The sequence below is a fragment of the Balaenoptera musculus genome, chromosome 19 (genome assembly GCF_009873245.2).
Source record: "Balaenoptera musculus isolate JJ_BM4_2016_0621 chromosome 19, mBalMus1.pri.v3, whole genome shotgun sequence".
Classification (NCBI taxonomy): domain Eukaryota; kingdom Metazoa; phylum Chordata; class Mammalia; order Artiodactyla; family Balaenopteridae; genus Balaenoptera; species Balaenoptera musculus.
In genome coordinates this window covers 47,577,393-47,603,304 of record NC_045803.1, presented here as the reverse complement: position 1 = coordinate 47,603,304, position 25,912 = coordinate 47,577,393, and the positions used below count along the sequence as shown (strand labels likewise).

The 25,912-nt window shown below is 44.4% G+C and overlaps 1 protein-coding gene across 2 annotated transcripts in view; it reads left to right on the top strand.

The window, feature by feature from the left end:
- Nucleotides 1-24,249, top strand: part of GLG1 (golgi glycoprotein 1) — a 157,090-nt gene extending 132,841 nt beyond the window's left edge. The window contains exons 14-27 of one of the 2 annotated variants that reach the window (XM_036833989.1): nucleotides 296-358; nucleotides 1,130-1,243; nucleotides 2,082-2,170; nucleotides 3,180-3,297; nucleotides 4,516-4,608; nucleotides 11,115-11,252; nucleotides 12,622-12,745; nucleotides 13,919-14,061; nucleotides 14,254-14,355; nucleotides 15,292-15,399; nucleotides 17,172-17,292; nucleotides 17,922-18,028; nucleotides 19,155-19,318; nucleotides 20,334-24,249. In XM_036833989.1, coding sequence (XP_036689884.1) covers nucleotides 296-358; nucleotides 1,130-1,243; nucleotides 2,082-2,170; nucleotides 3,180-3,297; nucleotides 4,516-4,608; nucleotides 11,115-11,252; nucleotides 12,622-12,745; nucleotides 13,919-14,061; nucleotides 14,254-14,355; nucleotides 15,292-15,399; nucleotides 17,172-17,292; nucleotides 17,922-18,028; nucleotides 19,155-19,318; nucleotides 20,334-20,409 — 1,560 coding nt within the window. In that variant the 3' untranslated portion in view covers nucleotides 20,410-24,249. Of the gene's footprint in view, nucleotides 1-295; nucleotides 359-1,129; nucleotides 1,244-2,081; nucleotides 2,171-3,179; nucleotides 3,298-4,515; nucleotides 4,609-11,114; nucleotides 11,253-12,621; nucleotides 12,746-13,918; nucleotides 14,062-14,253; nucleotides 14,356-15,291; nucleotides 15,400-17,171; nucleotides 17,293-17,921; nucleotides 18,029-19,154 lie in introns of both variants that reach the window. The other variant, XM_036833988.1, reaches the window with a different exon arrangement.
- Nucleotides 24,250-25,912: the final 1,663 nt, after the last annotated feature.

Below are 25,912 nucleotides of genomic sequence, written 5' to 3'. Positions count from 1 at the left end.
ATGTTTTTTTCTCCCCACAGTTCTTACTTCTATCTTCTCTCTTGCTCAAGCACGAGGGGAATCTGCCTCTAGAAAACTTGCCTTTCAAAGTGTAATGAAGGAGCGTTAGAGGAGTAGCATAGAACTGCTGTTCTGTCTGTGCTGGGGCCATCTAACCGAAATACTGGAATAGTTTCCAAATGTACATATTGGATTATTTACCCATCAGATGATGCTGATTCAGAGAAAGAAACTGCTCCTCCCCCACCCCTGGCTCTTTCTAAAGCAGAATTACTGATATTTTAATCTTCTGCAGGATATTCAAATAGAAGCCTTGCTGATGAGAGCCTGCGAGCCCATAATTCAGAACTTTTGCCACGTAAGTGATGTCTAGAGGAACAAGGGTTAGAAACAGAACCAGTTTCACTGGGGCTCTGGCCCCCACGTGTATTGAACTCATCTCTGTCTTCAGCTCACATTGCTCCTAAGTGATAACCAACTTTCACCAGTTAAAGTTGAAAATGTAAACATCAAGAGGGGCCACCATCCTGGGAAACCTTATTTGCTTACCCCTCATAGGTGACCAGATCGTTGGTTAACAGCACTTGCTGAGATGCCCTTTGTAAGGAAAGAGGGGAGGGGGAAGCCCCATTAGTAGGGCTGAATTGCTTCTGATACATACAGCTGGGATTTGTTAACAATAATGTGGTCTCCCCTTCCAGCTCTCTCCTCGTACCTGATGTTGAGGGAATTCCGTTACTTTATTACTTTTAGTCACTTACTGAACTACCTAAATTGTGGGAGTGAAACACACCCAGGAACCATAAGGATCTGACAGTCAGCAGACAATGTTAGATGTTATCCCTAAAGCCAGCTGCCAGCATCATATAAGGAAAAGAGTTAAAAGACCTGCATAGTACATGTTCTTGTTGGAGCTTCACACAGGGAGGGCAACTTGCTGCGTAAATTTTATTCCCCTGAGTGTTGATCCTTTGTAATGTCTCAGACTTATTTTGACATAATTTGTGATGTGTCTTATTTGTAGAGGCTCTAGAATCAGTCTCGTTTGCATTTTTTTTTATGGGCTGGGGTGCAGGCTTTGTTCACTAATGGTTACAAATGAAGTGTAAATGTGCACTACCTTCCCCAGGATGTAGCAGATAACCAGATAGACTCTGGAGACTTGATGGAGTGTCTCATACAGAACAAACACCAGAAGGATATGAATGAGAAGTGCGCCATTGGAGTCACCCACTTCCAGCTGGTCAGTAACACCTGGCACATCCTTCTTGTCTTGACTGCTTGGATGGTTACTGAATCCCTTCCTCTTTCAGAACATCAGAGCACCTCTTCTGTGAAAAATCATTTTTTCCAAATATCTGTTCAGTGCAGCAGCCCAAATGTGTATCAGTACACTAGAATCTAAGCCTTTTTTTCTTTTAAATCATACTACCCAGGTCTGGCATTTGAATAAGAAGGTTAAACCATAGTCTTCATAGTTACCACATGTCTAAAGGAAGTATTTCTGATAAAGCAAGCACTTCCTTCCTAGAAGGGTGAAATCCAGTCATCTATGTAAAATTGACCTCTTCTTGGGGCACCTAGCCTCCCTGACTGCCTTCCCCAAATGGTACTGAGGGCCTCTGGACTGTGGGCACTGGGAGACAGGGGGGAACCGACAAATCCTGCCCTTGTCGACTTGTTTACATTCTTGTGAAAGAAAGATGCAAAAATACATTTACAAATAAATATAGAGTTTCAGGTGAGCCTGTGAGGAAAAATAAAGCAGTGTAAGGCCTGCAGGGTGATGGAGAAAAGGGACTTGAGAAGGAGGTATTTGAATAGAAGCGTCAAGAAAAGTGAGGGAGCAAACCATGGGAAGATCTGGGGGAAGAGTCACAGCCTGTGTGTGACTGGAAGCTGGTGTGCCCAGAGCAAAAGATGCCGTGGGGAGCTTAGCAGGTCATGAAGTCAGAGAGACAGAGTTGCGCAGGCCTGGAAAGCTAGCCGCTGCAAACGGTATATGAACACACTTACACCCAGCGCTGCTGATTAGACCTTGTCACAGAGCTTCTGATTTTCTTTTTCATCATCTTTTTTAGGTGCAGATGAAGGATTTTCGGTTCTCTTACAAGTTTAAAATGGCCTGCAAAGAGGACGTGTTGAAACTTTGTCCCAACATAAAGAAGAAGTACGTAGCTTTTAACTGATTCATTCTGCTTCCCTAAAGTCCCTCTTAGCTACTGAATGAGTACAAGATGTCAGGTGGCCTGGTGCTATCTGACAGGATTAGCCCTGCAGGCCTCCTGCACCCTCCTTTGGTAGTATGGCCAAACACTTGGATTGTCTAGACATATCCTCTTCATAGCAGCCTAGAGCCACACCTGGTGGTGGTAGTTCTGATATGGAGAGCCTATGTCCTAAAGGAGCATTTTTAATTTTTCCAGGTTCAGGCTATCTAACTGATGAAGCACATACAGATTGTGTACTTAGAGGAGCACCTTGCAGTGTGAATATGAGGTTAACTGATTTCCTCGGAACATCATTCCATCGATGTTCCTCAGAACATCATTCCATCGGAACAGGCAGAATGCTTCCTTGCCTCCCGTCTTCAGGGAAGCAGCAGAGGCTTTCACTGAGTTAGAGATGTAGTAAAGAACAAAAGCTGTATTCATTTAAGAATTAGGTGTTAATGAGGAGAGTGATGAGCTTTTATAGCATGGCTGCCCAAATTCTTCCATGCTGCTCTTTGCAAAGGTGCATTTCTAGAACACACTTCCCCTCATATAAACCAAGTTCCTGTGTTTGCTTAGATTTCTGTACTTTTCAGGAATGATTTTCTCAGTATATCAAAGACACTGCCCAGAGTTAAGAGTAGAGTAGCATTCCTCTCTGGTCAAATGTTTTCATCAAAACCAGTGTTGAACTGTCCTTGCACACATGTCCCCTCTCTGGCCTCCCCACCAGCCAGGAATGTTGTCAGCATCTGAGCTGTGGCCCAACTTTTATGACATATACAGACAAATTGCTGGTTTTAGCTCTCTGAAAACACAGTGAGGCTTACAGGAATGGCATTCAAAAACATGGTAAAGGGGTTCCTGGGTTCTGGGGGGATGGTGTGGCCCCTGCCCCAGCCCAGTTCTTGGCCATCTGCCTTTGTGCGGCTCCAGCCAGTCTCAGACCTCTTCTTTCCTTGGCAGGGTGGACGTGGTGATCTGCCTAAGCACCACCGTGCGCAACGACACTCTCCAGGAAGCCAAGGAACACAGGGTGTCCCTGAAGTGCCGCAAGCAGCTGCGGGTGGAGGAGCTGGAGATGGTAACGCCGCAGAGCACAACCTCTGGTCCAGAAACCACAGGGCAGGGCTTAGAGAGTTAGGTGAAGGGTGAAGGCAAACTGAAAGATTTTAGCCACAAGCGTGATGGTTAAGACTTGGAGCTGCGTGCTAAAATTTTACCATAGGACAGCTTCTTGTTTCCCTTTTTTTCAATGATAAAGTATTTTTTTACCACACATAACTGGAAGTCCAGCTGTAAGACAAGCTGTAAGCATGTGATGTAGTCATTGCATCAGTAATGTCCTCGAGGATCGAGGGTCTCTCCCTCTCCAGTCTGCTGCCTTGGACACCAGCTTCATTGTTACGGCTGGTTTCCCTCATGGCCGCACAATGGCTGCCTGCAACAACTGAGCCACCTGTTGCAATATTCATCTCCAGCAGGAAAATAGAAACAAGAGAAAACTGCCCCCAGCACGAAATAAAGGTCCCTCTCCTCAATGTGATTGTGTCAGTTTGAGATCTGTGCCCCATCCCCCATCAGGGGATGCGCTCACTGATGAGCTTACTGATAATCAAGGTGAGGTGGATGTTGGGAAGCCACCCACAGTGTGCACTATGAGAGGACACTTCTTTTCACTGTACTTTTGAGGATAAGCCCAAGCCACATTAAGACAGCTAAAAATATATTTTAATATGTTTTGTATTGTGAATCATACTTACTTCACCTCAGTCTAAGCAAAAACTAGTAATGGACACCAGGTATTATTAATATCCCCAAAGTTGCAGTACCAGATTTTCACATACGGAGGTAGTGATTCTGTGATAATTATGTTAAGTGGAACTGGCCTAAACATACTTCTATAATAGAAACTTTGGGTCTTCAGATTTGAACCTGGCTCTTTCAGTAAAATAATAATAATAATAAAAGTAGAGTCCTACATCTGTATAATGGTTTTAGCTTTCAAAGTGGTTTCCACATCATACTATCTTATTTCATCGCACAGCAGTTCTGTGAAGGGGTCAGAGTAGATGGTAGCATTTCATTTTGCAAACAAAGGCCAAGGCCTTGTAGCTAGGTAGTGGCAGAACTGAAACTCAATCCTACTTCTCCGTTTACTGCAGTGACCACACTGCTGCCCTTGGCTGTGTAGAAGTTATGGCCACCAGACAAGATCCAATTAACAAATAAATATGTAGAACATTTGATCTCTCCAGCTTAGCGTAAGCTCACTTTTCCATGCTGGTTCCCCCTCATACAGACAGAGGACATCCGTCTGGAACCAGATCTGTATGAAGCCTGCAAGAGTGACATCAAGAACCACTGTTCCACTGTGCAATATGGCAATGCTCAGGTATCTTTTTGTTTTTATTTTTTAATTGTAAAGGTAATGTGAAGGTACCTTTTTAATAATTAATTCTGTGCTGGTGAGATAGGCCCCATCACATCCTATCCAGCCTGATCATCCCTTCTTAAGCTACACCAGGCTGCTTTTCCCAAACAGACTACTTTTGCTCACCTTCATTCCTCTTTGTCACCTATTCTCTTCCCTCTTTCAGGTTACCTTGTCCTCCCCGGCCTTGTCTGCCTAGTAAACTCCTAATTATCCTTCAGATGCCTCCTCCTCCCTATAGCTTTCCCAACACTCTGCACCTCCAAAATTAATTATTCCCTCACATGATCCCATTGCACAGAAGTTCTTAACTAGAGGTCACATAAGAACCATCATGGGAGGTTTTTTTCCCCTAATTCACAGAACAGGACCCTACCCAGAATCATCAGAAATGAAATGCAATCAAGTGTGTTTTTGCTTTTGTTTTTAATGTTCTTCCGTTGACTCATCTACCTCTTCTAGTTCAGGGCATTGCCAGGTGCTTTAGCCTTTGAGATATGGCTTTGTTGTCCTCTAGTATCTGCTATTGGTGATGCAAAGTCTGATGTCAATCTGATTCTCATTTCTGTGTAGTTAATCTACCTCTTGAGTTTTCTCTTTATCTTTAATGATCTGTAATTTCACTGTGATATAATTAGATATGGTTTTTGTTTTCATTATCCTGGTTGGCTCATTCAGTCTCAGAATTCATGTCTTACTTCAGTTCTAGGAAATTCTCAAACCTTTGAAATATTGCCTTCCTTTTCCTTCCTTCTGGAACTCCTGTTAGACATTTGGAGCATCTGAATCTGTCCTCCATGCCTCTCACTTTTTCTTTTATGCTTTTCATTTCTTCATCTCTCTGTACTACACTGAGGTAATTTTTCAGTTCTGTTTCCCAGCTTCATAATTTATCCTTTAGCACTTTCCATTCTGCTCTTTAGAGAGACTACCAGTTGGGTTTTATTTTTCATTTCTTTTTTTTTTTTTTCCTCATATAGTGTATGTATTTTATTAGAGAGCATTCCCAATTCCTTCCACCCATCTCTTGTGACATTGCTGTTATTCATTTTTTATGCATATGCTATGATCACCCAGTACATTGTTATTAGGCAGTTATCAGATCAATTAAGAATAAGAAAAATAAATCATTTTTTTCACTTTTTTCCTTCTCTAATGCTCTTCCTTTCTTTATGTAGATCCAAGGTTTTGACCCATATATTTTCCCTTCTGCCCAAAGAACTTCTTTTTTAACATTTTTTTTTACAAGGTGCATGTATGTGCAATGAATTCCCTGTTTTTGTTTGTGTGAGAAAGTCTATCTTCTCTACAGTTTTGCTGAATATAGAATTCTAGGTTGCTGGATTTTTTTTTCTTTCAGTACTTTAAATATTTCACTTCACACTGTTTTCTGCATAGTTTCTGATGAGAGGTCCACTGTAATTCTTGCATCTGTATATTAGTTTCGTAGAGCTGCCAAATTACCACAAACTGGGTGCCTTAAAACAAATTTATTATTTCACAATTCTGGAGGCCTGAAGTCTGAAATCAAGGTATTGGCAAGACTGCTTTCTTTCCTAAGGCTCCAGGGCAGAATGCTTCCTTGCTTTTTCGATCTTCTGGTGGTTCCAGTCCTTGACTTGGGGCTGCATGATTCCAGTCTCTGCCTCCATCTTCTCATGACCTTCTCCTCTGTGTCTCTCCTTTGTGTATTATTTATATTTTCTTATTCTTATAAACTTATAAAGGCATTTACATTAGATTTAGGGCCCATCCAGATAACTCAGGATGATCTCATTTTGAGATTCCTCACTTAATTGCTTTTGCAAAGAATTTTTTTCCCAAATATTCACATTCACGGCTTTGGGTTTAGGACTTATACATATCTTTTGGGGAACCAAAATTCAATCTACTAAAATCTCTTTCTCTATAGATAAGGTGTTTTTCCCCTCATATTATCATTTATTTAGGTTTTCTTATTGGTTTATGTCTGCAATGATTTTTAGTTTTTGGTGTACAGTTTTTCTACATCTTTTGTCAGATTGATCCCTATGTACTTTATATTTTCTGATGCTATTTAATCTTGTAGTTGATTTCTAATCTCACAGTGTTGTGGTCAGAAAAGATGCTTGATATGATTTCAGTTTTCTTAAATTTACCGAGGCTTGCTTTATGGCCCTGCATGTGGTCTATCCTGAAGAATGTTCCATGTGCACTTGAAAAGAATGTGCATTCTGCTCCTTTGGATGGAATGCTCTATAAATATAGGTTAAGTCCATCTGGTCTGATGTGTCATTTAAGGCCTATGTTTCCTTATTGATTTTCTGTCTGTCCATTGATGTAAATGCGGTGTTAAAGTACCCCACTATTATTGTGTTACTGTTGATTTGTTCTTTTAAGGCTATTAGCGTTTGCCTTATAGATTGAGGTACTCCTATGTTGGGTGCATATATATTTACAATTGTTATATCTTCTTGGAGTGATCCCTTGATCATCACGTAGTGTCCTTCTTTGTCTCTTGTAATAGTCTTTAAAGTCTATTTTGTCTGATATGAGTATTGCTACTCCAGCTTTCTTTTGATTTCCACTTGCATGGAATACCTTTTTCCATACCCTCACTTTCAGTCTGTATGTGTCCCTAGATCTGAAGTGGGTCTCTTATAGATGGCATATATATGGGTCTTGTTTTTGTATCCATTCAGCCAGTCTATGTCTTTTGGTTGGAGCATTTAATCCATTTACATTTAAGGTAATTACCGATATGTATGTTCTTATTGCCATTTTGTTAATTGTTTTGGATTAGTTTTTGTAGGTTTTTTTGCTTCCCTTCCTCTTTTGTTCTCTTCTCTCGTGATTTGATGACTGTCTTTAGTGTTGTGTTTGGATTCCTTTTTCTTCTTTGTGTGTATATCTATTGTAGATTTTTGGTTTGTGGTTACCATGAGATTTTGATATAGCAGTCTATATATATACACAAGATTGTTTTAAGTCGCTCGTCTCTTAATTTCCAATGCATTTCCAATATCCTGCATTTGTACTCTCCTCTTCTCACGATTGCTGGTTTTGATACCGTATTTGTGGTTGATTTCCTACCTTTACTGTATGTTTGCCTTTACTGGTGAGCTTTCCCATTTGTATTTTCCTTGTTTCTAGTTGTGGCCTTTTCTTTTCTGCCTAGAGAAGTTCCTTTAGCATTTGTTGTAAAACTGGTTTGGTGGTGAATTCTCTTAGCTTTTGCTTATCCAGAAAGCTTTTGATTTCTCCATCAAATCTGAACGAGAGCCTTGTTGGGTAGAGTATTCTTGGTTGTATGTTTTTCCTTTTCATCACTTTAAATATATCATGCCAGTCTCTTCTGGCCTGCAGAATTTCTGCTGAAAAATCAGCTGATAACCTTTGGATTAGTTGGGAATGGGAATTCTCTTGTATGTTATTTGTTGCTTTTCCCTTCTTGCTTTTAATATTTCCTGCTTGTCTTTAATTTTTGTCAGTTTGATTAATATGTGTCTCAGTGTGTTCCTCCTTGGGTTTATCCTGCCTGGAATTCTCTGCATTTCCTGGACTTGGGTGACTGTTTCCTTTCCCATGTTAGGGATGTTTTCAGCTATCAACTTTTCAAATATTTTCTCAGGCCCTTTCTCTCTCTCTTCTCCTTCTGGGACCCTTATAATGCAAATGTTGGTGCATTTAATGTTGTCCCAGAGGTCTCTTAAACTCTCATTTCTTTTCATTTTTTTTTTTAATTCTGTTCTGCAGCAGTGATTTCCACCATTCTGTCTTCCAGCTCACTTATCTGTTCTTCTGCCTCATTTATTCTGCTACTGATTCCTTCTGGTGTATTTTCATTCCAGTTATTATATTGTTCATCTCTGTTTGTTTCTTCTTTATATCTTCTAGCTCTTTGTTAAACATTTCTTGTATCTTCTCAGTCTGTAACTCCATTGTTTTTCCGAGATCTTGGATCATCTTTACTATCATTACTCTGAATGTTCTTTTCAGGTAGATTGCCTAGCTCCACGTTACTTAGTTGTTCTTCTGGGGTCTAATCTTTTTTCCTTCGTCTGGAACATATTCCTCTGCCATCTCATCTTGTCAAACTTTCTGTGTTTGTGGTCCCACAGGCTTCAGGATTATAGTTCCTCTTGCTTCTGGCATCTGCCTCCTGGTGGGTGAGGCTGGGTTAAGAGGCTTGTGCAGGTTTCCTGGTGAGCAGGGCCGTCTCAGTGGGGTGTGTTTAGAGGTGGCTGTGGGCTCAGGAAGACTTTAAGCAGCCTGTCTATTGATGGGTGGGGCTGTGTTCCTGCCCCATTGGTTGTTTGGCCTGAGGCGTCCCAGCACTGGATCCTAAGGGCTGTTGGGTGGGGGCCATGTCTTGGTGTCAAAATGGTGGCCTCCGGGACAGCTCACGCCAATGAGTACTGCTCAGTATCTCCACCACCAATGTCCTTGTCCCTGCAGTGAGCCACAGCTACCCCCTGCCTCTCTAGGAGACCCTCCAAGTCCAGCAAGTAGGTCTGGCCCAGGCTCCTATGAAGTCACTGCTTTTTCCCCTGGGTCCTAGTGCACACAAGACCTTGTGTGCGCCCTCCAATAGTGGAGTTTCTGTTTCCCCCAGTCCCGTGGCATTCCTGCGATCAAGCCCTGCTGGCCTTCAAAGCCAAATGTCTGCGTGCTCCTCCTCCCGATGCCAGACCCCCAGGCTGGGGAGCCTGAGGTGGGGCTCAGAACTCTCACTCCTATGGGAGAACCTCTGTGATATACTTATTTTCCAGTTTGTGGGTCGCCCACCCAGTGGGTATAGGGTTTGATTGTATCATTAATGCGCCCCTCCTACCATCTCACTGTGGCTTGTCTTTGGAAGTAGAATGTCTTTTTTGGTAGGTTCCAGTCTTTTTTGATGGTTGTTCAGCAGTTAGTTGTGATTTTGGTGTTTTTGCGAGTGGAGGTGAGCTCAGGTCCTTCTACGCCACCATCTTGTCCCCTTCACTTATTTTTCATTTGTAACATCTCTAATTGGTTCTTCTCATAACTACCTGTTCTTGATTCTTGTTTACTATTTTCTTCTCTGTTGTTCTGAAGATATTAAATATACATTTGATTGCTCTGTTGCCTTTTCCCCTCAGTTTTGAGGCCTTGATTTATTTTGTTTATCATCTTTCTTACGTTATTAATGTTCCTTAACTGCAGTTGACCCTTGAACAGCATGGGGTTAGGAGTGCTGCACGTCCACATCGTTAAAAACCTGTGTATAGTGTCAGCCCTCCATATATGTTGGGCCCTCCCTATCTGAAGTTCCACATCCACAGATTCAACCAGTCACAGATCGTGTAGTACTGTAGTGTTTACTATTGAAAAAAATTCTCATATAAGTGGACCTGCATAGTTCAAACCCTTGTCATTGAAGGGTCAACTGTATTTGGTGATTCTTGGTTGTGCCTTGAGGATTTCATAGAAGTCTCATGACTACATGCTACAGCCCTAGCTACTGCAGCTTCCCATCTGCTTTCTTTCTTTTTTTTTTTTTTTAATTAATTAATTTATTTATTTTGGCTGTGCTGGGTCTTCGTTTCTGTGAGAGGGCTTTCTCTAGTTGCGGCGAGCAGGGGCCACTCTTCATTGCAGTGCGCGGGCCTCTCACTATCGCGGCCTCTCTTGTTGCGGAGCACAGGCTCCAGACACGCAGGCTCAGTAGTTGTGGCTCACGGGCCTAGTCGCTCCACGGCATGTGGGATCTTCCCAGACCAGGGCTCGAACCCGTGTCCCCTGCATCGGCAGGCAGATTCTCAACCACTGCGCCACCAGGGAAGCCCCTGCTTTCTTTCTTTATCTTTTTTTTATAGTAGCTAAAAGTTTGTTGTAGGGAAGGGGAGGTTTTAGGATACACCTAATTCACTATCTTAAAATCTATCCCATGGCACTTTATTCTTTTATGTTAACTCACTCATCTTTTTTATTGTAGTTGTTTGTTTATATAACTTTGCCCTGTGAGACTATATAGTCTTCAAAGGTCAGGATTGAGTCTAATTCATAGCTGGCATCTAATGCTCTGTTCTCATGTGGTAAATGGTGAGCTGAACTGAACTTCCTGGCTTGTGCTTACTGTCGAGTCAGGGTTATTGCTCCAGGGAAAGGCAGAGAGCCTGATGTATGCTCCAAAAGGAATCTTGACAAGGAGTAGCCCTGGAAGGAAGAAGAAACCAGGAATCTTGAGAGGGTTTCCTTCCCCTTAGACTCCAGTACAACCTGCTCTTTATATAGCCTGCTCTAATTTTTATACATTTGGTTTGCTATTAGCCCTGGGGTTGTAAATCTATAAATATAATTCTCCTTTGTGAGGAAATCCTGATTCCTGTTACCTAGGAATTAGAAATGAAAGGTACCTGTATAGAAAAGTGAGAATGTACTAAGAACTTAATGCTTCAGTCAGAAAACATGGATTATCAATACCTGATCCACCTCTTAACTTGCCCGTAACTGTTATGCCCTAGATTATTGAATGTCTGAAAGAAAACAAGAAGCAGCTGAGCACCCGTTGCCACCAGAAAGTCTTTAAGCTGCAGGAGACAGAGATGATGGACCCAGAACTAGACTATACACTCATGAGAGTCTGCAAGCAGATGATAAAGGTAAGGGACCCAAAACCAAGGATTGAGCACAGGGTAAGTCAACGTAACAAAAACACAAACTTCTTTAAATTTCAGAGAAAATTCATATAATCTCTCAGTGTCAACCTGTTTTATACAACTACGGCTGTGGTTCTCGAAGTCTGGTCCCTAGACCTGCAGCGTCAGCACCACCTGGGAACTTACAAAGTCTCAGGCCCCACCCCGATCTCTGAGTCAAGTTCTGGGAGTGGCGCCTTCTGTTTTCACAAGCCCCTGGGGGTTCCAATGAAGCTCAAGTTTCAGAACCACTAAGCTAAGATAGCTAACCTCACTTTGACCTGAGGAACAAGTAAATAGATGTCCATTAAATATGTGATTGGTTTTGAGCGCGGTTGGTGGTAGGTATACTGAGGAAGCCACTATCAAATGTCCTGATCGTCCATCTATCACCATCAAAGGCTTTTTTTGTTCTACAGGTTGTTTTGCTTCATTTACTTCTCCAATAAATGCCCCCTGCAGCAGGGCTGACTGGAGAACCTGGATGTCAGTTCCTAGACCTGTCCACACGTACAAAGAGATTAAACTTAAAGTGCTAACCCCTTATTTCAGCTTCCCTTTAAAATAAAATGATACTCCTCACCCTATCAATAAACTCCAAAGAGAATTGTGAAAGTTAGAAGTCTCTTTAGCTGGGTCTGGAAGAATTGAGTCCTCTGTAAAAGTGGAAATGTTAGGCTCTGATTTGAGGGAGGTTTGTAAGATTTTGATGACTTCTATAAAAATCAGTTAGCAATCCATGTCCCCGTATTAAGATAACAGTGGACTATAATTAATAGACTGTGGATTATCAGATAGAGATGGAGTTTATCACTAGTCCAAAATGAATCTCTGACTTCAAGGACACTAACAAGTGTACAGGGGCTGGCCCCACAGGATTTGGTAGGATTATAGCCCCTCTGGTTAAAGGGTGAACCAGATAGGTCCTTCCCCCACATCCCTGTTCACACTGGTGGCTGGGTAATTCCTAAATTTCCCATTGGGATTGGGTAGATGTGGCTTGAGGGCTACGTGGTCACCTGGTACAATGTTACGTTCATGCATAAACAGTATGTAAGCTTACGAGAGGCCGTGTAATGTAGCATAGCCATGTAAGTAGGGGATCCATCCTATCCAAAATAGGAAACAGGTAGGAGAAAGAAATGTGAGAAACATAGTAGAGAATAGAGAAAGGGGAACTTGAGGCTGGGTGACTATTCAGGCTTACCATTTCTTGTCCCAAGTGATACCTTTAGGTTCTGTCATAAGCTCCCCAAAAGATGTAAGAGTGATAAATATGGTGTTAATTGCCATATTTGGGTAACTACTTTTATAAAACTTTGTTTCTTTGCAGAGATTCTGTCCAGAGGCGGATTCCAAAACTATGTTGCAATGCTTGAAGCAAAATAAGAACAGTGAATTGATGGATCCCAAATGCAAACAGATGATAACCAAGCGCCAGATCACCCAGAACACTGGTAACATTTTGGCACGGCTTTCCTGGTCCTGCTGGGTATGGCTTGAAAGGAATTGAGTGGGCATATACTTGCCTAATTAAACTAAAGGTGCTTTGTTGCTCATGAGTGTTAAGGAAAGAGTCTGGATGTAATGAGCAAAGTGACTTACTTCTTCCTTGAAGAGCATCTAGAAGAACAGAATGAAAGTCATGGGAAAGAGGAGGCTGAAAACATAGGAAACTTGCCTTTGAAGGGTCAAAACGAATTAGGGCTAAAGTTCGTTGAAAAGTCTAGAAATTTAGTAGAACTTCACGCATGTGGCAGGAGAATATATGGGTAATCTGTTTTAGAACAGAGAAATTTAATCTCTGAGTTGCAAGACCTTGTAACTTAGTGGTCAAGTTGAGTTGGATATTCTGTTCTCAGAATTTTCAAAAATATGTATCATGGGGAAGGTTGCTGATGTCTGCTTGATTTTTGTGAGGACTGCTTAGAATGTTGGCCTCAATAGGTCCTGCAGAGCTGCTGCGGAGTAGGTTTCCTGGGGGTCTCCACGTCTGCTCTTCCACTACAGTATATTGCTGAGTTAAAACAGTGTGTTGGGCTTCCCTGGTGGCGCAGTGGTTGAGAATCTGCCTGCTAATGCAGGGGACACGGGTTCGAGCCCTGGTCTGGGAAGATCCCACATGCCGCAGAGCAACTGGGCCCATGAGCCACAATTACTGAGCCTGCGCGTCTGGAGCCTGTGCTCCACAACAAGAGAGGCCGCAACAGTGAGAGGCCCGCGCACCGCGATGAAGAGTGGCCCCCGCTTGCCACAACTAGAGAAAGCCCTCGCACAGAAAAAACGAAGACCCAACACAGCCAAAAAAAATAAAATTAATTAATTAATTAATTAATTAAAGTTAATTAAAAAAAAAAAACAGTGTGTTGAGGGAGTTCCCTGGTGGCCTAGTAGTTAGGATTCCGGGCTTTTACTGCCGTGGCCCGGGTTCAATCCCACAAGCCGCAGGACATGGCCAAAAATAAAATAAAACAGTGTAGTGAGAGCTCAGTAAACATTTACCGAATAAATAAATCAGTGGTTTATTAGTGGTCATTGACGTAATATGCCCCCTTTGGGTAAGTGGATCTCAAAACATTTGTAAATCCAGGTGGAGTGTTTTCTCATGTGCTTATTACTTTCTGCTCTAGATTACCGCTTAAACCCTGTGCTAAGGAAAGCCTGTAAAGCTGACATTCCTAAATTCTGTCATGGTATCCTGACTAAGGCCAAGGATGATTCGGAGTTAGAAGGTCAAGTCATCTCTTGCCTCAAGTTGAGATATGCTGACCAGGTAAGCTGCCCTGGGCTTTCCACAGAGGTGTACTTATGGAACCTCCACAAGTCCTGGCAGTTTTTTCTTTGGAGGTCCTTAGCTTGCTGTTACTTTCCCCAAGACCTTTTTGCACACCTTCCCCAAGCCAGGGCCCAGATAAAAAGCTGACATGTTCTAATAGGCTGACATATTCTCCCTTGTCACATGTAGCGCCTCTCTTCAGACTGTGAAGACCAGATCCGGATTATTATCCAGGAGTCTGCTCTAGATTACCGACTCGATCCTCAGCTCCAGCTACACTGCTCAGATGAGGTAGGATTTGGGGACAAAACTGGTTGTGAACAGAGCTGGTCAGAGAAGTTTTTACTGGAGAAAAGTTCTTTACTCTGTTTCCCTTCAGCCCTGAATCCAGGGCTCTTCTAGGCTCTCCACTGTCTGAGTTCCTGGTTCTGTGTAACACTGAATTTGGTTTGTCCTTAGTCCTATCACTATTCAGTTTTGATTCCATATTTCTCTATTGAACAGCGTATATCTGTCTACGTCTAGTTTGTTCTTCCCTCTCCTTATTCTGATGTTCAACGCAGAACACTCCCAACACTTGCCAGGAGGATAAAAGTGCTCCTGTAATACCTCTAACGAAGTGCCAGTCCTTGGATATTATTTGACTTTCTAGCTAGAAAATGTCATGTAGTGAACCTTGTTCAACATATGTCCATTTTATGGGAACATAGCTAAAGATATTTCAAAAAAGCTTACTCATAAAGCTGTCCAAAGAAGGTTAAGTTTTTGACTGTGCTGCAGGCTGTGTGTCAGGACCCCTTTGTGTGTGTGTGTGTGTGTGTGTGTGTGTGTGTGTGTGTTTCCAAGTTGTGTAGCTGGGTTGACCCTGAACCTCTGTCAATGTCAGGCATTTGCTTTTAGGATTTTACTTGGCTGTATGACCTTCCTCTTGAGGAATCAGAGAGTAGCCTTCTTTGTGACCAGCCCTGGGACAGTCTGACTCAGGTCTTGGGGTTGACAGCATGAAGATACATGTATTGACCGTTTTTCAATTCTGTGCCAGTCCTTGTGAAGGAGAACAGAGCCTGGCATCCCATATGGGAGGGAGGGGAGTGAAATCCACCAGGAATCCGTTTGAGAAGAGCCCCGGGCACATGTGTGGGAGGATCTCCAGTCGATATGCTTCAGAGACCAAGGTGTCTCGTGACAGTAGGGGGTGCCCTTGTTTTTTGTGTGTGTCCTGAACAGATTGCCAGTCTATGTGCCGAAGAAGCAGCAGCCCAGGAGCAGACAGGTCAAGTAGAGGAGTGCCTCAAAGTTAACCTGCTCAAAATCAAAACAGAAATGTGTAAAAAGGTAACTACAGTCAGTCACCATTTTCTCTCACTTGCTTTTCTCTCCTCTTCCTCTTCTTCCTCTTAAAGCTGTAGTCTGTACATCTTAGTGATAAAATCTAAACCTTCCTTCCCAGAATTCTATCCTGTCCCCTCTTACCAGACTAATTTGCCTTTTGACCATTAATTGTAACTTAAATAATCTTTCACGTGTACTAATTACTTGTGGCTGTGTCTCATCCCCATGACTAGACCATTGTTTAAGGTCATTGTTTAAGTGCTATGCCAAAGTAAAATGTCAATTCCAATATATCAATAAGTGTACTGCATTCGTAAAAGTCAATGAAACTACAAATTCAGTTCATTTCAGAAACATCACATAAAAACAAATTTATCAAAATATGATAGCTGGGGCTTCCCTGGTGGTGCAGTGGTTAAGAATCCTCCTGCCAGTGCAGGGGACACGGGTTCGAGCCCTGGTCCAGGAAGATCCCACATGCCATGGAGCAACTAAGCCCGTGCGCCACAACTACTGAGCCTGCGCTCTAGAGCCCATGAACCACAACTACTGAGCCTGCCCTCTAGAGCCCACGAGCCACAACTGCTGAGCCTGCGTGCCACAACTACTGAAGCCCGCACGCCTAGAGCCCATGCTCTGCAACGAGAGAAGCCACCGCAAAGAGAAGCCCGCACACCACAACAAAGAGTAGCCCCCGCTCACCACAACTAGAGAAAGCCCACGTGCAGCAACGAAGACCCAACGCAGCCAAAAATAACTTAATTAATTAAAAAAAAAAAGATAGCTAAGCATGCATTATCTTACAAAATTGAAAGTGAAATAATATATTTGATCTTTTTTAAAAAGCTTTATCTCTTTTTGGAAAAGTGTTTCAATGATATTACTGGGTCACTGTGAATATTGTGTGCAGATATTTTCATCCGCTAAAAATGTTTCTAATTCCACATGGTCTGAGGAGTGGTAGGAGTTGGCTAAAGGCTAAATCCAGATATTTTCCTTTGAATACTTTTTCATCAAATTATCCCGTTTAACTTCAAGGAGGACTCTTTGACCAACATTTCAGGGTTTTTTTGTTTTTGTTTGTTTGTTTGTTTTATTGTTGTTTTACAATCTGTGAAGTGCAAAGTAATTTTTACTTAAGAAAGCCATTTTTGACTGTCTTTACCTGCTATAATTTCATCATGTATAAATGGAGAGTCTGCAGAGTTGATTTCAGTTCTATCATGTTTATATTCCTGTTGTTCAGAACATCTTTAAACTCAAATAAGAATTATTCTTGGAGTAGAAGTTATGCTCTGTCAGTTCTTTCTTTCCTTTTGAGGATAACGGAAGTAAAGTGAAACATTTTGCTAATGCACCTTTCTGTTTGGGAATTTTAATATAGCTTATTACTCTGATTTTCAATTTTCACATTTTCAGACTTCTAAAGTAACAAAATAACTGCATTAAATCAATATAAACACTAACACTTAGTATTTAATAATATAGCATACCAGAGTGCCCAAAACCCAGTTCTGATCTTAAACTTGCCTCGCTTTGCTTATTAGCAAACAGCTCTGCACACACTAGGTCCCCAAATTGTATTTATTGAATTAAATTGGATGCTAACAGTCTGCGTTCTTTGCATCATCACCACGTCGCCACCTATCTCAGAGTAGCCTCTGTTGGCTTAATCGTCCCTCCTTGACTTTTCTGTTTGTATGTAAAGTATTTACAGACGACAGATCTGATGTATTTCCTCTATAAAAGCTCTCTCTATGATCTTCCCTTCCTAGGAAGTGTTAAACATGCTGAAGGAAAGCAAAGCAGACATCTTTGTGGACCCAGTTCTTCATACAGCTTGTGCCCTGGACATTAAACACCACTGTGCAGCCATCACCCCTGGCCGAGGGCGTCGTAAGTCACGGTGTTCACTCTGACCCTGTCTGAACTGTCTTGGGAGGAGCAAAGACTCCCTCTGAGACATCAGTTCCAGCTACTCTGTTCTGTAGCTGCAGCTCAACCATAGCCAGCACCCACTGGGGGCCTGGTTGATGCCTTTGTGGCAAAGTGAGTTTAGGAGTAATCCTGCTGCAGGTTTGAACTGATAGAGCCATGACCCGAGGTAAAGATTTGATGACAAGAGAAAGTTGAGTTATTTATCAGGGAGGCAAAAGTTAAGCTATCATCATGGCCCTCTTCCCCGCCTTGTCCAACCTTGAACAGCTTCATCAGCTTCCCCAGTGGCCACAGTGGGCTCAGCAGACAGGTTCTGTGTGAGGTGGAACCTGGGCAGGTATATGGTTGTTTCTGAGCCATGTGTGTCCAATGAAAAAAATGAGAGAGGTTTTAAGAGAGACTCTGGACAGCCAACCTTAAATATTCTTCTCCATGTTAGATCTTGGGTTAAGTGTCCTTGAAGGGGTTTAACTTTGTATAGCCTCCAGATCTGAATTCTCTGATGGTTAGGTACCCTTCTCCCCATCCTTACCGAAATTTCTGTTCTGTAAAGCTTCAGACGCTTCTTATCCCTTTCCCTTGCACAGAAATGTCCTGCCTTATGGAGGCCCTGGAGGATAAGCGGGTGAGGTTACAACCTGAGTGCAAAAAACGCCTCAATGACCGGATTGAAATGTGGAGTTACGCAGCAAAGGTAATGACCACGAGAATCTCCTGATGTGGCGTCTCCCCTGTCAGTTTCCCAGGTCTCTTTGAGATACTTCACTGGCCTCCTTGTCCTTGTTGTGAGACTGGCAGTAGGTTTATTTGAAAAAATCTCTCAGTGCACCATAAGACGCCTGGGCCCTGTGAGCCTGGAGCCACCATCTCCAGATAGCACAGCAGAGACATTAATTAGTCCCTTCTTTCGTCATTGGTTTCCGCTTTTGAGCCGCCAAGCATTGCTTCACAGTGACTCCACTGCTAGTTTTTTGTTGGCAAATGTTGGTGCTTAAATCACATTAACCTGGAGCCTCCTTGCTCTGTTCTGAGTACATGGATGAGCATAGAAGCAGCCCAGACCTCTCTGGGCTGGACCCTTTTCAGCACCCAGGCTAAGTTGAGACTCAACAGAACAGGTCTGTATGCACCTGGGGAACCTTTTGGTCCTGATTCTGCCATAGTAGCCTACCATAGAGGTCCACTGGAGAAAGCACTGAGGAAAACTGAGGACGAAAACTGGTTAGACTCTGAGTGTCCACGATTGGGGGAGTGATTAAGTATATTCAGTCAGCATAAGTCATGTTTGCAAGTTGTTCTTGGTGGGGGGGATGCTGATGATATGATGGTGAGTGGAAACAAGTCACGACAGAGAATTAGCACCCGACAGAATCTCAACTTTTCTCTTTGTTTTTAAAAAGACAGCAACATATGAAGCAAATAAATCAAAATATGTAAGAACCTGTGACCTTGTGCAAGTCACTTGACCACTTCCCACCCCTTGGGCCTCCGGGTCTTCATCTGTAATGTGGGAGTAGTAAAATCTACGCCCCAGGATTAATGTGAGGACTAAACGACTGAAACATGCTGAGCCCTTTGCCAGCACACCATCAGGTCCGCAGTGTGAGAGCTGTTACTGCGTGGGCGGCAGTGATCACTGTGATGAATTGTATGATTGGGAAAAACAGTTGTAGCTCGGTGTTTGATTTTCTTGCCCGTTGCCCTCCTCTCTCCCCAAAAGAAATGACCTAAGTTACAGTAGGAGTCCAGGGGGGCAAGTTAGAGCAAGCATTGTCCCAGCCCACTTCTCTCTGAGGACGATGCCCCTGTGTGTTTTCCAGGTGGCCCCAGCGGATGGCTTCTCTGACCTCGCCATGCAAGTGATGACATCCCCTTCCAAGAACTACATTCTCTCTGTGATCAGTGGGAGCATCTGCATATTGTTCCTGATTGGCCTGATGTGTGGACGTATCACCAAGCGAGTGACACGAGAGCTCAAGGACAGGTAGAGCCACCTTGAGCACCAGAGGAACTGCCCGTCCAGTGCCCAGTTTGTACAGCCCTCCTGTATAGCGTACCCACTCACCTCGTCCTTCTGCGAGGTGACACCAACACCCATGTTAGAGCAGCAGCAGGTATCCACCGCATTGTCCCATCTCAGACTTCACCCATGTCCATGGTATCCTCCTCCTCGACCATTTGTGCAGCAGCTGGCCGCTTTGGGTATTGCCTTTGTTGGCAAACTCGGGTTTACCTGCCCATAGACAAGTCTCTCATACCGATGGAACTACCAGTACTTCCAGAACCAACTCACCTGACCTGCAACTCAAATGATTTTTTTTTTAAAAAACACCAAAAAAAAAAAAGAAATTTTTAAAGAAAAAAATGTATATAGTAACACATCTCCTCCAGGCTTGATATGAGCAATGGGGTTATTTCTTCTGTGCGACGGTGTAAAATGAAGGCAGGACTTTAGAGGGGAAACACACCACCCAATGTGCTATAACTGGGATGTCTTGCTTACTTCTCAGAAGCACCTTTGGCCCATGTCAGGGCCGTGGACTTCACCGAGTAGTGGGAAACGACTAACCAGCCCGCTTTGGGTCTTGTTTTCTTCTGCTGAAACAGTGATGCCTTCCAGTTCCTACCCTAGTAGAGCCACTGCTGGTCCAGACCCCACAGCCGTGGGTATTTGTGTGATCTCCTCACCCCAGTGAAGTAGAGCATGGGCTTCCCTAGGCCGAGGGCAGATGGCTTGGAGAGGGGATCAGAAGTGTGTGCAGCTGGTCAGTCCACTGATCTGCACGGAGAGGCTGGACCCTGAGGCCCAAGGCAGAGCGTCCCAGTGACCTGCCTCCTCCAGGGCAGTGCAGGGCTCAAGCCGCGTTCGGATTGATCCTGCTGGGGCGGCAGTTCCTCCAGAAGTCCTCCGCTTCACCGGGAGGCCATGACTATGGGGGGATGGAGCTCAGGGCAGGAAGGAGAAGCAGGGGATTGATTCACTTGGCTTTATTTTTCAGGCAACAATACAGGTCAGAGACAATGGCTTATAAAGATTTAGCGTGGTCTCAGGGTGTGACTGGCAGTCCAACCTGACCCTTCTGCAGGTTCAAGGCCACCTTCCCAGACAAGCTCATTTAGGCCTCTACATGGAGAGGGTGTGGAAAGTTCCTACATTAAAAGATGGAGGCGTTTCTCCGTTTTTTCTTTCTGTCCATTTGCTGCATACACCCACTACAGTAGGCATTGGCTAAATGTTGTACTTTGATGATTCATCAGTCTTTCCCGAATCTGAGCTTTATGGAAGCAATATTCCTGACCATCCCTCGTCCCTCCAGTGTAGAGATGACAGGCTTGGAGTATAAAAAGGGAGGAGTGCAGGCGTCACAGTTCAACTTGGTGCACCTGGACTTGAGTTTGGGGCATGGAATCCAGTGGCTGCACAAGAGGGCGGCGTGTACAGTAGAAGATATATTTATATAATATATATTTTATTAACCTGTTAGACGTCCACAAAGTATTATAAATCACGTGCCTAAAACTGTCCACATAGACCATGCTCCGTTCCTTGCCCTGCCCCTCTTTGCCACTGTCCACACGTGCTGAGGGACCTCCCCACATTTGTCTTCCCTGGAATGTGTTCAGTACACAGTGGGTCAGTTTGTGGGTTGGTTGATCCAAATGACTCCTTGTCTAACCTGACTGACATATATTTGAATACTGTGGTTTTCTTCTTTTTCTTTCTTTTTCCTTTTTACTACCCTTCCTGGAGGCAGTGGGTTCTAGAAGCTGCATATGCCCCCTGCCTAGGGTACTCCAAGTCATGAAGGGGAGCTTCTAAGCTGCTTGGTCCCCCAAGTCCTGCTCTTAGGGTCTTCCTGATTCTCAGCAACCATCCTGGGGTTCTTCAGCCTCATAAAACTTGAAACTCTCGGAGTCCGAGCAGCACCCCCTCCTACCACCGCTTCTGGACTGAACTGAGCTGACCTAGATAGTCCGCCTCCAGGGGCTCCTCCCTGGGTGGTGGGGTCTGGGATCGAGGACCGGGGATATATCAGGCCCCCACTGACATGTCTGATGTGGTTTACAGGATAGAATGACTGTTGCCTGTTTGATGAGAGTGGGAGTAGCATTCTCCGTCTCTGCAGTCTCCCTCCCAGTGTGTGTAAAACGTCTCCATAGTGCAATGTGTCTTGATACTTTTGTTCTTTCTGAACTGAGAGGTGATCTCAGTTGTCTGCAGCAGATCTGGAAGTTTGAAAAGGAGTTTGATTCTTGAAACATTTGTCATCTTTAGAAATGATCCGGATAGATAGAAGGCATAACTCTGCTGGTATCTTTGATTGCTCGTTGTCAGAAAACATTTCACCATCCGACTTGGAATAGTTTCAGTGACTGGTTTTTAGCATAGTTTCATATGACTGAGCAGTTTCCTACATCCAAGGGGCCCAGCACCATCTGAAACTACGGCCCAGCTATATCCATTCTGTACCTCATTGGTGTAACAAAACAGGTTCTGGGGCACCTTTGGTTACTGGACTCATAGGTCACTCTTGGGTAAATCAGCTAGTCAAGAATTAGTCAAGAAGAAGAAATCATGGCCCTAGTGGAGCTGATGACAGACCTGTGTCCTTTATCTCTTCTTCTGATGTCTAGCCCATGAACAATAAGATAGGCAGCAGGTAGGGTTTTTGTCCAAGGCCAAGGCTCCAAGCACTTGCTGAAGATTACAGTAGCCAGAGAACTCCTCAGGCCTTGTCAGCTCACTCCAGTGTCTCAGAGACTCAGACTTAGTGTCTCTACAACACCCCAGAGGTGCCAGGAGGTCAATCTCTGGGCTGGAGGCCCTGCAGTGCAGGAGATGAGAAATCTGAGCAGAACGTCAAGAACAAGGCTGTCTTCTCCCTGCATCAGAGTTTCTCACACAGAAGTGTGGCTGTGGGAGTGAGACCTTGACCCTGGTGCATCCCTGGCCTTCCTCTGCTATTGCTGCTGTCCCAAGAGAAGTCTGCTAGCAAGATGCTCTGAGGCGGGAGCCATCGCACGGGCTTGGGTTCACTCCAGCAGGAAAGCCCTCCTTCTTGGCGTTCCCTAAAGTTCTGGTACCACTACCAGGCCCAGTGCTGTGGATCCCATCAGCTTGTTCTGAGCCATTGCATCCTTAGAAGCGAGGGGAATTCTAATACTGAGTGAGCAGGTGTTGACTTGTATTCATTGCAGGCCTTTGACTGTCTCACATCCTGCACGTATTCTTCTTGGGGACGCTGGGGAAGGAGGGAGATTCTGCTTTCCTAGGTGTGACAGGAAATTACCATCAGATTTCATTTCTTCCTGTTTCCTGAGGTCAAGTAACAAGAGAAGCCAGTAGTAAAGAGTCGTAGGATCATTTACGTTTTATCAGACAGAGTGCTGACTTCCCTCCACCTTCCCAAAAGAAGATTCACTCTCCTATATGAGCCTGACTTCTGCACCACCTCCAGGCTTGTGGTACCACTTCTATCCTAAAGATCCCCACTAGCGTGAGTCACCCAGGGAGGGGTAGGTTGCTTTGTGGGACCTCCTTACCTGGTCTCAAGTTCCTCTGAGAAAAGGCCTCCCCATCCCATTTCTTCCCTCCCCCACCAAAAAGTAAAAGTTTTCCGCATATAACTTACTCTAAGCAAGCAGATACAGAGAAGGAACCTGGAGTAGGGACCCTTAGAAGCCAGCCAACACAGCCTGACACATTCAAACTAAATTTGGGCCACAGAACAAAAAGAAGAATATGGCTTTTTGAATCGTGCATTTTGGTATGTTTACTTACACTTCTGATTCTTCGGAATTTGAAAAACCTCAAAGACTCCTTTTATTTATTCTCACCATTTGGACAGCACCTAAGTAATTTTATAAAATGCAGCATTCCAGTTCCCTGAGTTTCCCCCAGGCCTTTAGGGAGACTCCACTCCTAAATCACCTCTTCCCCACTGGTCTTCAATTCCCAAAGGGCCTGGGGCCAGAGCTGATGTTCTGGTCTCCATCTCTCTCTCTCTCTCTCTCTCTCTCTCTTTCTCTCTCTCTCTCTCTCTCACTTGTCTTTGGTTGGTCATCTCTCCAACTACACTCCTCTTGGTCCTCCTCTCCCCTAGGACCAGGGTCACATGTCGGGGCGATCAAGTTTGAAGCCGAACCCCCCTTCCTGCCCAGACCTCAGACAGAAGGTCAGTCGTTAGCAAACTGAGACTGACTCTTCAGTGACAGGCTCATCCGAGCCATCTAGTGAGATTGCTGTGGAGACCCAGGGGCTGTTTGTCATCTGGAGCACAGAGGCGGGACTGTCTGCTCGGGCTGGTAGTGGCAGGATCCTGACGGTGGTTTCCTCTCCTCCTCCCCTCCCAAGATCTGCCACAGCGCACAGGTAGGGGTGTTGGGATACTTGCAGTGGAGGAATCTCCTTGGGCAAGGAGAAAATTCAGATAGTGCCTCTATATTCTGTTTTGCCTTCCCCCCAACATAGAATTGACAACTGGACCCCAGAGCCCAGCAGGCCCTGTACCACACATGCTAGATGGTTTGAACAGGTCCCCTGTCAGACTGAGGGGCACTAGAGTGGGTGACCGACAGGAGGGGCTGGCAGCCCGAGGCTTCCTGAGCGGCTTCTCCCAACACCATGTTCCCAGGTCAATCGAAGCAGGAAAACAGGCTGTACAGCAAATGCTGTGTGAGATCTTAGGCCTTTAACTTTTTTTTTTTAAGAAGGAAAAAAAGAAAAGTAAAACAAGCCTCTTTTGTAAATGGTTTTCCTTTCTATGTATAAAATCCTGGCAGTTTCTTGTTTTTACATGTTCATGCTGTGTAATTTTGAGATGTTACTGAGATTCTGAACATAATGTGCATTTTTTTCTGTACAGATGAAATGGGAGAATTTAATAAAGAGTTTGCAGGTTTTTACTTGTTAAATTTTCTCTGTGGTGACTGGGAGGACCCTCTTCCAACCACATGCTCTGCTGGAAGAAGTCTCCGGAGCTGTGAGCACTGACTGTAAACTTGCCACTGATGCTCAGAAACTTACTGTTAGAATGTCCGTGTTCTTGGCTAATTTAGGTCAAGCAGAGTAGGACCATAGGCCTTTACAGGAGAGCTGGAAGCCAGATGTGGGGTTTTCTGACTCTCAATCTCATGTGTCCAGAATTGTTCATTCTACTGATGTGTTTAAGCCATGTCATGAGGCTCCTTCCTGGGGGGAACACATACCTGGACTTCTCCTTACAGATGTGACACATGGATGGCACCTGGTCTCTGATGGCCGCCTTCCCATTCAGGCCCAGAACTAGGCCACATTTATTTTCTGGGCCCTGCTATGTCCGCGTTTAGTCAGTGCTTGCCTCCCCCTTCCAACAACCCAGCCCTGAGGTCAGTGACCTCATGACACCCTTCCCGAACCTTGTCTTCTACCTCCTCTACTCTCAGCAAAGCCGATTTGCGTCCGGCTGTTAAAAAGTAACAGCTTAAGGAATTGCATGGTAGCAACGATTTCTTTAAGTAGTAATGGCTGTACTAATATTCAAGGAATGAAATGGGATGTTCAGTGAGAAAGGAGGGGTAACCTGGAACCCAGGGTTTCTTCTCAGAACTCCTCAAATCCATTTTCAGCAACTGTCACTTAGGAGATAGTAGGCCTAGGTGTACAGTGGACATGGGAGAAGGTGAAGAGTAGAAGAAGAAAGGAGGGAGGGGTTGAGGAGCATTTTTGAGCCCCAATGTGAATATTCCTTTATCTGGGAGGCTCAGGGCAGCCGTCAGCCCTGAATGTGTGCCCTGGAGAGGCTACCCTGCTTTGGTGTAAGTGTAGGACATGAGCTGTGGGTTCAGGCTCCTCGTCACCTGTATCTCTACACGGGAGAAGTGGCTCCCCAGCCAAGCTGCCCTCAGCCCCCTGAGGGGACACCGCAGCAGTGAATGGGTTACGTGTTGCCCGGCTGACACCTTAGCAGTCTCTGAATGAATTGCCCCCCTCCCAAATTTTGTGTGTGATTTTTCTGGTAAAAGATCCTTGGCCAACTTCAATCCTCAGAGGCGTTTGGCCTCTGTTTTCCAAAGGGACTAAGAACAAAAGAGTTTTAGGTGAAAAGGGGAGGAGCTTAGACTGTCCAAGTCTCTCACTTAGATGAAAAAGTGAGGTGCAGGGACTTCCCTGATGGTGCAGTGGTTAAGAATCCGCCTGCCAATGCAGGGAACTACGGGTTCGAGCCCTGGTCCAGGAAGATCCCACATGCCGCGGAGCAACTAAGCCCGTGCACCACAACTACTGAGCCTGTGCCCTAGAGCCCGTGAGCCACAACTACTGAGCCCATGTGCTGCAACTACTGAAGCCCATGCTCCTAGAGCCCATGCTCGGCAACAAGAGAAGCCACCGCAGTGAGAGAAGCCCGCGCACCGCAAGGAAGAGTAGCCCCAGCTCGCCGCAACTAGAGAGAGCCAGTGCGCAGCAATGAAGACCCAACGCAGCCAAAAATAAGTTAAAAGAAAAAAGAAAAAGTGAGGTGCAGAGACGGGGAGGGACTTGTTTCCACATATAGCTGATTAGCAGCGAAGCGAGAGTGTCTGCCCCTGCCATATGCTT